At 41.4% G+C, this 14,056-nt stretch overlaps 1 protein-coding gene across 2 annotated transcripts in view; it reads right to left on the reverse strand.

Annotated features, from left to right (window-relative positions):
- Tsg101 (tumor susceptibility 101) overlaps positions 1–9,310 on the reverse strand; it is a 31,309-nt gene extending 21,999 nt beyond the window's left edge. Inside the window, exons 1-2 of one of the 2 annotated variants that reach the window (XM_031386730.1) lie at positions 9,140–9,310; positions 1,922–2,006 (exon numbers count right to left, since the gene is read on the reverse strand). In XM_031386730.1, the coding sequence (XP_031242590.1) occupies positions 1,922–2,006; positions 9,140–9,181 (127 nt within the window). In that variant the 5' untranslated portion in view covers positions 9,182–9,310. Of the gene's footprint in view, positions 1–1,921; positions 2,007–9,139 lie in introns of those variants that run through there. The other variant, XM_031386731.1, reaches the window with a different exon arrangement.
- Between the last annotated feature and the right edge of the window lie 4,746 nt (positions 9,311–14,056).

Below are 14,056 nucleotides of genomic sequence, written 5' to 3' on the forward strand. Positions count from 1 at the left end.
AAAAAAAAAGAATAAATATATCAGTAAAAAAAAAAACCAAAAAAAAAAACTCCATCAAACTTTGAGTATAGTTCATTGGAATACTTCTTTAGAATCAAGACTCTGGGCTTGATCCTTAGTACCACTAAAAAGGAGGGAGAAGTCATTATTAAATGATGTCATACTAAAAGCTAACTTCCCATCATTTCATTTTAGAAACACCCATTGACTGCAGCCTGGGATGTGGCCAAGCTGGTGGTGGAGCGCTTGCCTAGATGCCTGAAGCCTTGGGTTCCATCCTGAGCATGGTGACACATGTCTATAGCCCTAGCACTTAGAAGGTGAAAACAGGAGAAATGGAAGTCCAAGTCCATCCTAATCTACATACAGATCCTCACTGTCATTCTCCATCCCAAGGTGACATCAAACCACATTACTGAAAACAGAAATGTCTCCACAGTTAAATATAGGCACCTTCTCTTTCAACATGTATTTGTTACTTTATGTGTACAAGTGTGCTCTGCTTGCAGGTATGTAAGTGGACCATGTATGCATGTACTCATGGAGGGTAGAAGAGGGCATCATATGCCCTGGAACATCTTTCCAGCCACAGATGTTATTTCTTAAGTTACAATTTTGTCTCAGTATAAAGAAAAATCGGCACCTAAAACTAAAGACCATTATTAAATATTACCTTCCAGATTTACAAAATGAAAGGACCAGTTAACCCCCAGTAGTCTTGTGATGTGTTCCTGAGCATAGAGATGCTATGGGGGAAGGAGGAGCTGAGTATCCGGAGCTAAGAACCTAGGCAAGTCAACATGGCATTCCCCTCAGCTAAGAAATTCTGCTGCAATGAAACTTAGTTTTAAAAATTTGTCTTAGCCAGGCAGTGGTGGTACATGTCTTTAATTCCAGCACTTGGGAGGCAGAGGCAGGTGGATCCCTGTGAGTTCAAGGCCAGCCTAGTCTACATACTGAGTTCCAGGACATCCAGGGCTATAGAGAGATATTGTCTTGAAAAACTAACCAACCAACCAATCAATCAATCAATCAAACAAAAACACCAAAGTAAATACAACCCCTCCAAACCACAAACTCTCTTATAGAGATGATAGTGGAGGGAGACAGACACAGACATTCAGACAGATAGATAGAGACAGGCAGACAGACTGACTGACTTGACTATATTTATTGCCCAGGCTGGCGTAGACCTCTAGGGTTCAAGTAATCCTCCTATTCCAGCTTCTTGAGTAGCTGAGATCTCAGGTTCATGATTCCAGGATATGCATTTAATTTTGTTTAATCTGTAACTGTTAAAACGTAAACACAGAATTTTGCCTTTTAACCTACCCCCTCAGCTGATTTTAGCAACCTTCTTCACAACTCTGTTAAATGGCCTGGCAAGATGGCTCACTGGGTAAGGGCACTTGCTGTAGAGCCAGATGACCTGAGTTCAGTCCCTATAACTGACAGGATGAAAGGAGAACAGATTCCTGTGGGAGGTTGATCTCTGACCTGCATATGCCTGCCGCAGCATGCGTTCATATTCCCCCTCCCCGACCCCTCTCCCAGTATTTGGAAAGAAAGACTTTGGAAAATGACAAACTAAATTATCTTTAAAATTCCTCCTATGGGCTAGATATGCAGCATGCATGAAGACGCTGGGACTGACCCCCCAGTACAGAAGAACAAATATCCCCAAGCCTAACTCTTTGTACTAATGTATCAAAGCGGTGCTTTTTAAGACTTGAAAGTACTCAACAGATGTTTTTTTCAGACTTATACTCTCCTGTTTCCTGACACCTCCGTTAGGTGGGAACTCAATCCTTCAGTTGGAAATCCAACAAACTGAAAAGGAAATCATGAAAAGTGTAATCATACATACACACAAGGAATAAACTCAATCACAGTGACAGATCTTTTTGTCATATAAACTTACCATATGAATCCAATACAGGTTTGAGATCTTTGTACATAGCGATGACATTAACAGTTTGACGGACGGTTAGATCTCTGTATTTGTACTGAAAAGCAAAAGTTACAAAGTTTAATTGAAACCAATGTGCACCATTTTACTGCTGGATTTTTTTCCTTCCTTCTTCGTCTGTTTGAGACAGGGTTTCTCTGTGTAGCCCTGGCTGTCCTCAAACTCACAGAGATCCACCATGCCTACCTCCCAAGAGCTGGGATTAAAAGTGAACTACCACCACCAGGCTGGAAAATAGTGTTTTCTTAAAATACTATTTTCTCTGTTGCAGTCTTCTCGAACCTTCTACTCATCATTAACATTAAAGTCTAAGGGGACCTCGGGTTTGCCTTTCTGAACCTCAGTGAATCCTTGCTGAAGCTGCTCACCACTATTTTAGTGCTTTTCTTCAAGTTAAAAGATCCCATCAAAACAGTTCAGTGGTTAAGAGCACTAGCTATCCTTCCAGAGGGCCCAGGATGGCTTCCCAGCACTTGCATGGGCATAACAGTCTGAAACTCCAGTCCCAGGGGAGCCAATACCCTCTTCTGGCTTCTGCAGGTACCAAGCAAGTATAAGGTAGGTAGGTACATGGACATACATGCAGGCATTAAGAAAAAAAAAGTTTCCATCCAACAATTATTTTTATTGCCTAATCTGACAACAAAACTAACAATCTTCTGCCTCAAGCCCCGAGAAGCTGGGGAATTACAGGCTATTCAAACACTACGCTGTATCTTTCTCTTTTTAAACAAAATCTTTCCTGTGTTTCACTCATTCTCCCACTGCAGCATTCACTGTCAACTTGCAACAAATCACTGACAGTATTGTTTCTCACCCCTACTACTCTCTCCTCTACTTTAGAATTAGCACCTGGTTTAGGCATATCTGGTAGGAGCTAACTGATCACAATACACTGATGCCCTATCCATGCAAAGCTCTTAATTGACTTGTCTTAAAAAGCGGAAAAGCAGTCAGCTGCTGGAGGTATGACCCAGAGGTAGAGCATTCACTTTGCTCGTACACAATCCTATGTTCAATTCTGTTAATACAAGGGAAACAAAAACATAAATAAAAAGCAATCGGCTATCCCAAGAGACTCTAATAACAAGGCGGAAAGCAAGGCATCAGTATGGAACAGTTCTTTATTGCTAAATTATGTTAATCATATGAAGAGCCCATTTTAACCTAGTTTATAGCTGATAATGACAACCTCATCTCTATTTTAACCTTCACTGCAAACCTGTTCATCTGACCTATCAAAGGCTTCATAATCAGTAACTGGCTGATCACTTCATTCTCTTGGTATATTTTAACACATATGATCCTTTGAATTCGTTTTGGGATCTAAAAGTTACGGTATTTAAGATTTTCTGTTCTTTTCCTTCTCTCTAGCAAGTTCATTGCAGAGATGAACATGCTTCTTCACTGGGAAGAAATCCCTATGGTGTCAGCAATCAGTGTTTAATGTCTAGAACAATCTTCTTCCAGCCTACTACAATTCTGGATATTGTACTGTGGAGACAGTGAGATGTGATCAGATTTGGATATGTTTGAATGGCTAGCTTGTAGGATTTTCTGTGATGGGAAAAGAGGTCTTAAGCGTAGTTTCTAGAATTTTTGCCTCAGCAACAGAAAGGGTCCACATATATTTTATACTTACCCCTTCATCAAAACTGCTTATCAAAGTCATTAATGCCTGCTAAATGGTGTGACATACTGTCTTCATTTTATTTGTAAGTGATATTTGATCAAGTTGATTTCTTCCTCTTAAAAGGTGTTCATGGATTGCTAAGTTGGTTTAGCAGGTAAAGGCCTGAAAATCTGAATTCAATTCCCAAGATTCACATGGTAGAAAGAATGAACTCCTGTAAATTATACTCTGATCTCCATATGCTCACTGTTGCATGTGCAAGCATGCTTGTGTGCCATGTGCATGCAAACACACACACACAAATGGATGAATATTAATAAAAAAATAAAAAAACAATCTACATTTTCTTAAGTCTCAAAGTTTGACTTCCTTCTCATCTTTTTTGTTCTTTCTCTTCTATAATCAATTATTTTTGAGCCACAGGACTAACTCCTTTCTCTTCATCACCCAATCTCCCTTCTTTAGTGTTCTCTCTTATATTTTTAAATATGTTAAATAAAACTTCCACATAACAGATTTCCACATAGGACTGGCAAGATGGCTCAGTAAGTAACAGAGCTTGCTGGCCAAGCTTATAACCCAAGTTTGATTCCCTGGAACCCACATGGCAGGAGAGAACTTAATTCAGCGACTTGCCTTGGCATGTGTGCATCAATACACACGTGTACATCTTTCTAAAACACTTTCAGAACCTCTTCCATAAATTGCAGACATGTAGTGCCTTCTTTCTGCAGCTTCTGTGATTCACGGTTAGCCTCAATCCTAAAATAGTTAAGAGACAGTAGCCATGGCCTTGTGCTACTGGCTGTGGGCCTCAATGAGGGCCACAAGGTGATAAAGAATGTCAGCAAGGAAGCCTCACCAAGCACATGCACAGCAGGTTCATACGGGACATGATCTGGGAGGTATGCAGCTTTGTACCCAATCAACAGTGTGCCATGGAGCTGCTCAAATTCATCAAGAAGATGGGAAGGCATATCCGAGAAAAGAGGAAGGAGGAGCTGAGCTATGTTCAGGCAGTCATGAGGAAGGAACACTTCCCCTCTCCTTCACCAATAAAGATTTGTGTCACAAAACAAAACACCAGGGAATTTTAGAAATAAACAACTCATATACATTAAGTTTCACTACTCATCCCCCAAGCCCCCAAGACAGGGTTTCTCTGTGTAGCCCTGGCTGTCCTGGAACTCATTCTGTAGACCAGGCTGTCCTCAAACTCAGAAATCTGTCTGCCTCTGCCTCCCAAGTGCTGGGATTAAAGGCGTGCACCACCACTGCCTGGCATTCCTCTTGAATTTGAGGCCCATTGAGTAAAGTAGTTCCTTGAACACAAGCACTAACAGTCACTAACAGGCGGGGTAGCCTATATAGTTGTGGATATGCTGGACAAAGAGATGACTCATTTCCTGGGCAGGACAGTATGACTGAGATTTCATCAAGATGTCATGCTACTTAGAAATGCAGTTTAGCTGGCCAGTGGTGGCACACACCTTTAATCCCAGCATGTGGGAGGCAAAGACAGGTGGATTTCTGAGTTCGAGGTCAGCATGGTCTACAGAGTGAGTTCTAGGACAGCCAGGGCTACACAGAGAAACCCTGTCTTGAAAAACAAAACAAAAACAAAACAAACAAAAAATCAAGTTCAAGAGGAGTAATGGCAGAAATAGTATTAGTATACTCTTTTATAGTTTTTCTATCTTGTTACATTATTATTAACCTCTTACTGAAAGTAACTTGTGGCTGGAGAGATGGCTCAGGGCACCAACTGCTCTTCCAGGGGTCCTAAATTTAAATCCTGTAACCACATGGTGGCTCACAACCATCTGTAATGAGATCTGACCCTGACACCCTCTTCTGGTGTGTCTGAAGACAGTTACAGTGTACTTACATAAAAAAAAGTAACTAGTAAGTTAAATTTTCTCACAGAGAGGCATGCATAGAAAAAAACACAATACAAATATGGTTTAATATATCTGTTTTGTCTTGGAATGTATTCCCTATGGGTAAGGGAAAAGGGAGTACTTTGTATCCATTTACCAGTTTGACAGTGTCTCTAATGAACATTAAACTGATCAGAAACAAAACTTTTCATCACCCTCCCAGTTTTATTCTTCCCACATCTTTTTTTTTTTTTTCTAGATGGGGTTTCTCGGTGTAGCCTTGGCTGTCCTGGACTCACTCTGTAGCCCAGGCTGGCCTTGAACTCAGAAATCCACCTGCCTCTGCCTCCCAAGTGCTGAGATTAAAGTGTGGGAATAGCCGGTGCGCCACCACCGCCCAGCTATTCTTCCCACATCTTAACTCTAGCTGCTGCTCAGGTACCAAACCTTTAAGTTGTCCCTGAGCATCTCCCTCTCAATCCACAACAAATCTTGTTCAGCATTACCTTCAAAATATATCTAGAATCTTGGGCTGAAGAGATGGCTTAGTGGCTAAGGGCATTTGTTACTCTTGCAAATTCAGTTCCCAAGACTCACAGTTCTGGCAGACTCTGAATTGCCTATAACTCCAGCTCCAGGAGATCCAACACCCTCTTCTGGCTTCTGTGGGCACCCACATGTATATGCCCATACACAGAGAAGTACACTTAAAAATAAATTTTTTTTTAAAAGAATGTATGTACACATGTCTCCAGAATCTTGACTTCTACCTCCATAACTATAACGATGGTCTAAGTCAGCTGCAGCAGTGGTTGTCTCTACTTCCACTCTTAAACCCTAGTCTCACTAGAGTACCTAGAGTACCTCTGTTTCAACTGGGCTAGGCCCTATAGATCATGGCTTTAATCTCACTAGAGGCAGAGTAAGGTGGCTCTCTCTTAGAAGTCAGCATGGTCTAGGTAGTGAGAACCTCAAAAATAAAACAAAACAAAACACACCAAAAAAACCAAAAACCAAAACCAAAACGAAGGAAGGGGGAAGCTAAAGAGATGACCTGGTGGTCAGGGACACATACTGCTCTTGCTTAGACAGTTCACAAATAGATCCAGAGAGATATAATGCCCTGGCCTCTGTGTGTATCTGACTCATGTGCACATATCCATACACTTGTTTTTGTTTTTTTGAGGTGTGATTTTGGCAACAGAATCTCACTGTGTAGATTTGGCTGGCCTGGACCTCAATATGCAGACCTGGACAGTCCTCAAACTCACAGAGATCTGTTATTAAAGATGTATGCCACTACATCTGTCTCCATAAACACAATTGAAAAAACAAAAACTTAATTGCTTCCTAGCATAATCCAATCCAATTCCAAAATCCTTACACTGGCCTACAAGGCCCTTCAAAACCTCCCACATCACTGAAGCTCACTATCAAACAGCACTACTTCCTGCCTGCTCAGCTAGCCATGCTACAGCCTTTGGCTGATGGACCTCTGCTTCCAGCCTTTGCACTTGTTTCCCTTCTTCCTAGAAATGTTCTGACTGCAGTCTGTTCCAGAGCTCACTTCCTTATATGCCGAGGTTCTGGTCAAATGGACTTATCACAGAGCACCCCGCCTCTTTTTTTTTTTTTTTTTGAGACAGGGTTTCTCTGTGTAGCCCTGGCTGTCCTGGAACTCACTTTGTAGTCGAGGCTGGCCTCAAACTCAGAAATCTGCCTGCCTCTGCCTCCCAAGTGCTGGGATTAAAGGTGTGCGCCACCACTGCCCAGCACAAAGCCCTCCCCTTACAATAGAAAACCACAACCTTACCACTGTCACTACCATCACCATTTCTTCCTGTTTTACTTTCCTCAAAAGTTGTTACCAATTTTCCAATGTTATTACCAAGATTTTGATAGTGGCTTCTATGTAATTACACTCAGAAGTACAAGTTTTAGTCTAATTGTTTACACTATCATAGCCCTACAATTTATGATACAATAGAGCTTTGTTTTTTTGAGACAAGATCTCATTATGAAGACCAAGCTGGCTTTAAACTCAGAGATATGCCTACCTTTGCCTCTCAAACAATAAAAGTGTATGACATTTCAAACTCAATGAACAACTTTTGTTATGACCACTTTCTTTTCCCCAGTTAGTAGTGACTCATCTTCTATTGTAAAATATTGTATGTAAAAAACAAAAGGTTACTAGTATGAACAAAATAGTTATTTGCATAAAGAAAGATTGACTAACTGTAGAAATATACTTAATTGATAAAAATCACAACCAAAAATGGTGCTAAAAAAGTCTTTTTATGATGGGAGCTAAGATGATGTTCAAAGGAGAAAAATGATCTGTAACAATGTTAAAACACCAAAACTGTCTCTCTGCATGAGCCAGAATGTCTTGTTAAGGGCAGAGATCCTCAATCATATGAAGTTAATGGGCTACATCCTCTAAAAGCTTAATTGATGCTTTGAAAAACAAATGATTTGAAGATAAACATTACTAAATAGAACTTTACCTGGATCACTTAGAGTCCCCCGACCCCCTCTGTCATTACAGATAACTACAGGAAAACAAAAAACAAATAAGGAAGCCTAAAGGATTAAATGGTTAGACACCAAGAGACAAGAGGTTTGGTCTTCAAGGACTCGGGGAATGACTTTACTAAAAAAGACCTAATTTTACAAAGATTAAAAAAAGAAAAAAGAAAGAAAAGAAAATTTTTATGTTTGTTTTGAAACTCGGTCTTACTGTGTATCCCTGGGTGGTCTGGAACTCACAATCTGTCCCAATCTGTCCGTCAACTGCCTACAGAGAGCTGGGATTAAAGGCCTTTTCACCACACCCAGCTTATTCGTGTTTCCTTGTAAATCGGAAACTTCTTAAACTTACGATCTCTATTATTACTTTGATAAGAGTATCAAAGCCAATGACTAAGGGAGTTGGGGCTCAACTACGTTACATAAATTTCATTCCAATTAAATCTGGTAAATTACATTCTGGAGTCAGGTGCCCAGTATTAAGTACTAAGTAGCTAATGTGCAAAATATCCAAAAAGCCTTTTAAAAAGTGAGAGAAAAAAAAACAAAATCCACAACTCGTCAAGCAGTAAGAAATTTTAGGTTCGTCCGGGCGGTGGTGGCGCAGGCCTTTAATCCCAGCACTTGGGAGGCAGAGGCAGGCGGATTTCTGAGGTCAGCCTGGTCTACAGAGTGAGTTCCAGGACAGCTAGGGTTACACAGAGAAACCCTGTCAAAAATAAATAAATAAACAAATTTTAAGTTCAACTCAAAGTAAATAAGCAAACAACTGCGTTAATCGCAGTTAATGCAAGCAATGGAACGCAACTGCAGAGTTCTCTAGAGGGGAAAGGCTGGCACTCTAGATTTTCTGGCTGCTCTACTTCAGCGAACCAATTGCACCAACAGTTTCCGAGCTCCAGTGGGGTGTGCTGGAATGGGCCGGGGAGAGGCGCGCGGGGACTGGCTCTGAGCAGGGCCAGGCTCTGGCCGGCTGGGACCGTAAGCAGCGCCGGGCGGACAGCAGCGGCCGCGCCAGGCACGACCCCGCTTTTGTTTATGGTGGCGAAGGCGGGAAGGGCCGCTCCGCCGAGGGAAGGCGGCCTAGCCCAGCCCGCGGGGCCGCCCAGTTGGGCGCGGGCTCACCTTGGACATCATCTTCTTCAGCTGACTCTCTGACACCGCCATGGCGCGCTCCTCCGTCCCCACAGGCAGAGGGTAGGCGCCACGGGGCCGCCCCAGGCCGCCAGACAATCGCCGCCGCCGCCCCGCCCCTGCGAAGCAGGAAGCCGGCGCGCCGTGCTTCCGCTTCCCGCGCGTCACTTCCGGGGGCGCTGTCCTGCGGTGCGAAGCCGGGCGTGAGGTCGGGTCGCTTCCACAGGTACCCGTGGTGCAGATGTTGGCAAGCCTTTCTCGGCCCCTGAGAAATCCCGGCCTGCTAACGAGCCTTGCCACCCACTGCGGCTCGGAAGGTCCTGGGCTCGCGTCACTCACGGAATTAGCTCGTGGACATTCTAGACCCAAGAGTTGCTTTTAGGTGACTACGCCCCCGAGGCACCTCTGATTATCACATCCGTTTCTGTCACCGTCAGTTTAAACGCTCGAAAGCCCTTCCTGTTATGTTCGCAAGGGCAAAGATTTCTTCCCTTTAGGAAGTCATGCGGTAACTTCCTTCTCAGGATACTTTCCCCTAACAATTCCTGTGTGTCCACATAAAGATTACACAGGTCGCAGTCTGCCTTGCTTGAGGGCCGGCTTATTTTCAGATTATAAAGAACTTTCCCCTTCGAATTTCTGGGCCGCCTCTGCAGTGTTAACCCCAAAGATGCAACGAGAAAGACCGTGGACCCAAATCATCATAGCCAAATTAATTAAAGCAAGCAATTAGTTAAAACAAGCTTTTAAATTTGTGTACAGGAAGTCAGCATTGGACATAGGCAAGAAAATGGGTCTTATAGCTTGCAGGTAAATAGGCAGAGTTACAGGAACAGAACTTAACAAAATGGCCATAACACATCTTGTGAAACAAAGACATGGTTGCATGGGGGTCTTAACTAGGTAGTCAATGACAAAGTGGTCAGGCAGGTAGTTATAACAACAGGTGGTCATAATAACCTTTTGAAACAAAGGCTGAAGTTAAGGTTACAGGTGAGGCATAGCCCAGTCCTTGAGAAACAGATTTAATCATAAACAGGAATGATGCTAGTGGCTTTCAAGCCTAAAATGGAGGCAGGCTGGCCTCATCACCAGCCCTATTTTCAGATCTTAATCGCCTTGTAGAATACAAGAGATGATATTGTCTCCGTTGAGTTTCTATTTTCAATAAAACCTCGTTTTTGTTTTTGTTTTGTCTTTTTCTCCAGAGATGGGTTTCTCTGTATAGCCCTGGCTGTCCTGGAACTCACTCTGCAGACCAGGCTGGCCTCGAACTCAGGAATCCACCTGCCTCTGCCTCCCAAGTGCTGGGATTAAAGGTGTGTGCCACCACTGCCTGGCCAATAAAAGCTTGTTAAAGAGGTTGAAGGGATAGCTCAGTAGTAAAGAGTTCTTGTTGCTCTTGCAGAGGGTTAGGGTTAGGTTCCCAGTTACAGGGAATCTGATAGCCTCCATGGGCACCAGGCATGCAGGTGGAACACATGCATCCAATGCAGGCAAAACACTCATGCTCATAAAATAATCTTTAAAATTAAAAAAGTGACATATTAACCATTGATTCTTATTACATTTTATAAATACAGTCATCCGAAGAATAAAGCCTAGTATAGGCAGTAGTGGAAGAGGATACATCTAGATGATCTTAGTATATAATCAATTCCTAAATTCAAGGTCATGGACGGCCCAAGGGAAAGTGCATGGCAGGTGTCATCGTACTCTATCTCAAAAGGTAACATCAGCCTTGAGTAACTTTAGCTCCAGTCAGACTTGAAGTACACTACTACCCACTGTTTCAGGTTGTTTAAACTCATGCCTTGGCCCTGGGGAGACAGATGGCTTAAGTGGTTAAAGGCACTTGTTCTGAGAGTCAGAGTTCATGCAGACTTCACAGGCCATTCCCACCCATGACTAACATCTTCAAGAGGGGTGAAGAAGGATCTCTGGGGCTTGCTGACTTCCAGCCTCACAAAGAGGTGAGCCCCAGGTTCAGGAGGAGACTGTACTTCAAGAAATAGGACTTTTAGCTGGGTGGTGGTGGCACACACCTTTAATCCCAGCACTTGGGAGACAGAGGCAGGTGGATTTCTGAGTTTGAGGCCAGCCTGGTCTACAGAGTGAGTTCTAGGACAGCCAGGGCTGCACAGAGAAACCCTGTCTTGAAAAAACAAAACAAAACAAAACAAAAAAATAGGAGTGTTGTGGAGTCCTCTTAAATTCAATATAGCTCAAATGCTAGGTCAATGCAGATGACAAAAACATATTTTTTTATTTTTATTTATTTATTTATTTTGGTCAGGGCAGCATAACAGATTTGGGAGCTGAAGTATGACCCTGAAGGGACATTGTACAGCATATTTAAAGGATGGAACCATAAAGCAAGGGGTAGTAGGGTGGGCTATAGCATTGTCCAATCATATTTTGACATAATGGATTGAGCAAGGGAGTTTCCATCAATTAGGATAGAAGTTGGTCCCTGGGCCTGGGAACATGAACTTAGTTTGACCCTGTCAGAAAGATGGAGAAGTTGTCCTGGAGATGTCTGACTCAGACCACTGTTTCCTTACAGCAGAAGCTGTTCGGCTGTTGAGAAATCCTCAGCTTCCCTAGGGCCTGGGACCTCGACTTTAGTTTCTCTGTGATTAAATGGAGTCTGAAAATGAAGTGGTATTCCTTACAATAAGTTTCTTTTGTTTGTTCCCAACAGGATGAGTGATGGAGGACACTGAATGCCTTATGTCTCACACGATGTCTTTTAAAATACTGAAAAGCACTCAATTTAAACTGTTCTTGAAGCTACAGTGTACTTAGTTCTTTTAACTAGAGCATCTATACAAGTAGTTAAAGTTCCTTTAACCAGAGTTTCTATGAATTGGAGGAGTACTATGTAATATACTGCTTAGAAGCTTTCTAATCAGGTATGACCATCTTTTTTTTTTTTTTTCTTTTTTTCTTTTTTGGTTATTTTCGAGACAGGGTATCTCTGTATAACCCTGGCTGTCCTGGAACTCACTCTGTAGACCAGGCTGGCCTCGAACTTAGAAATCCACCTGCCTCTGCCTTCCAAGTGCTGGGATTAAAGGCATGTGCCACCACTGCCTGGCTTCAGGTATGACCATCTTAATTTAGAAATTAAGTCCTTGGAAGGCTAAAGAAAAAGAATCTTGTTTGAAAAGTCTCATGTGTGTGTATATGTATATGTTATATATATATATATATATATATATATATATATATATATATATATATACATACACACACACACACATATATACAATTAGAAACAACTAAACCAGTTGGTGATAGCACATGCCTTTAATCCCAGCATTCAGGAGGCAGTGGCAGGCAGATCAAGCAGAACTTTGAGTTTGAGGCCAGCCTGGTCTATAGAGTGAGTTCCAGGATAGCCAGGGCTACACAGAGAAACCCTGTGTCAAAAAAACCAAACTAAACCAATTTTTTTTTCTTTTAGAAATAACTGATAAATGCCATTTTCTTCATCTTATACTTAAGTTACTTAAACGAATAATGGATGTGGTTGTTCAGAAAATACTATGAAATCCTTCTTTAATCTAAATGTATCTTCTTTCACTTAATCAGACAGCATATAGTCCTGTTAAAATAAAAGTTTATTTCATTCATTATTTTTGATATTTAAGGAAACAATGTAAATTGGAAAATAAAAAATATACTTTATAGTATCAAAAAGCATTTTAATCCAAGACCCAATAAAAATCTTGAGATATTGCATGCTCTGGGAAAAACAAGTTTCCCCCTCACATAGCAAGAAGGAGAAGCAATGTTTTATTAACAGTACTTTTTTAAACAAGGAAATAAATCTTTTACTAGTTTTCACAAAAGCCTGCATTTCAGAATATACAAGACGAAAACAGTCAGGATTTATAACTTTATATATTATTGAACCTTATCATATGGTAGGTTATCACCTCATTGGAATGAACACTAAATCTGATCCCGTCCTTGTATTTCAGATGAGAAATATACAAACACCGTACATTTCCACTTGGTTTGGAGACTGATACAGTATTTAGGTTAATCAAGTCAACATCATCCAAACCAATAAAAGATTAGGAAAAAAATGAAAGTTACCACATAGAAGCCTGGTAACTGTTAAATAATTAAATCAAAATAAGGTGGTTGTGATGGCACCACCTGACTTAGGAGGAACTTACAATTGTTACTTAACTCAAGGAAGTGTATGACTTCTGTACTGTGACCAGAAGGTGAGGTCAAACTAACAAAATACTTGGCTAACAATGAGTATTTAATAAATATCTATATATTATTGACATTTCTTTTTATAACATAGTTCTTGGTAGCTCATTGTTCTAACATTCTGTAGTTGGTTTATTGTTCAAGAGAGTTTTAGAATTAGATTATAGAAACAGCATTGGGGAGGAACTTGCCTAGAATGCATCAGACCCTGGATTATATCCCCACAACCAAAATAAGACTTGTTGCTAGGCATGGTAGCCAGTACCCAGCACTTGGGAAGCAGAGGCAGGCGGATTTCTTGAGTTGGAAGCCAGCCTGGTCTACAGAGTTCCAGGACAGCCAGGGCTATACAGAGAAACCCTGTTTTAAAAAAAACAAAAGCAAACAAACAAACAAAACAAAAAAGAAAAAAAAACAAACCAAACAAACAAATAAATGAAGATAAAGGAATTCTAACTTAGGAATTACTGAGTTCCTAATTAGTTATCACCTATTATAGCAAATACTAGAAAAACACATAAGAAACACCTACTTCAACTTTCCTATTTCATACAAAAGGCCAGTAAATGCAATACCAAAATTATTTACAAAGAACTAATGCTTATCTTCTCAAGTACCTCAAGTTTTTGTGGTTCTGGGACCAAATCCAGGGCTCTGTGCATACCAGGCAACCAT

The sequence above is a fragment of the Mastomys coucha genome, unplaced genomic scaffold (assembly GCF_008632895.1).
Source record: "Mastomys coucha isolate ucsf_1 unplaced genomic scaffold, UCSF_Mcou_1 pScaffold21, whole genome shotgun sequence".
Lineage (NCBI taxonomy): Eukaryota > Metazoa > Chordata > Mammalia > Rodentia > Muridae > Mastomys > Mastomys coucha.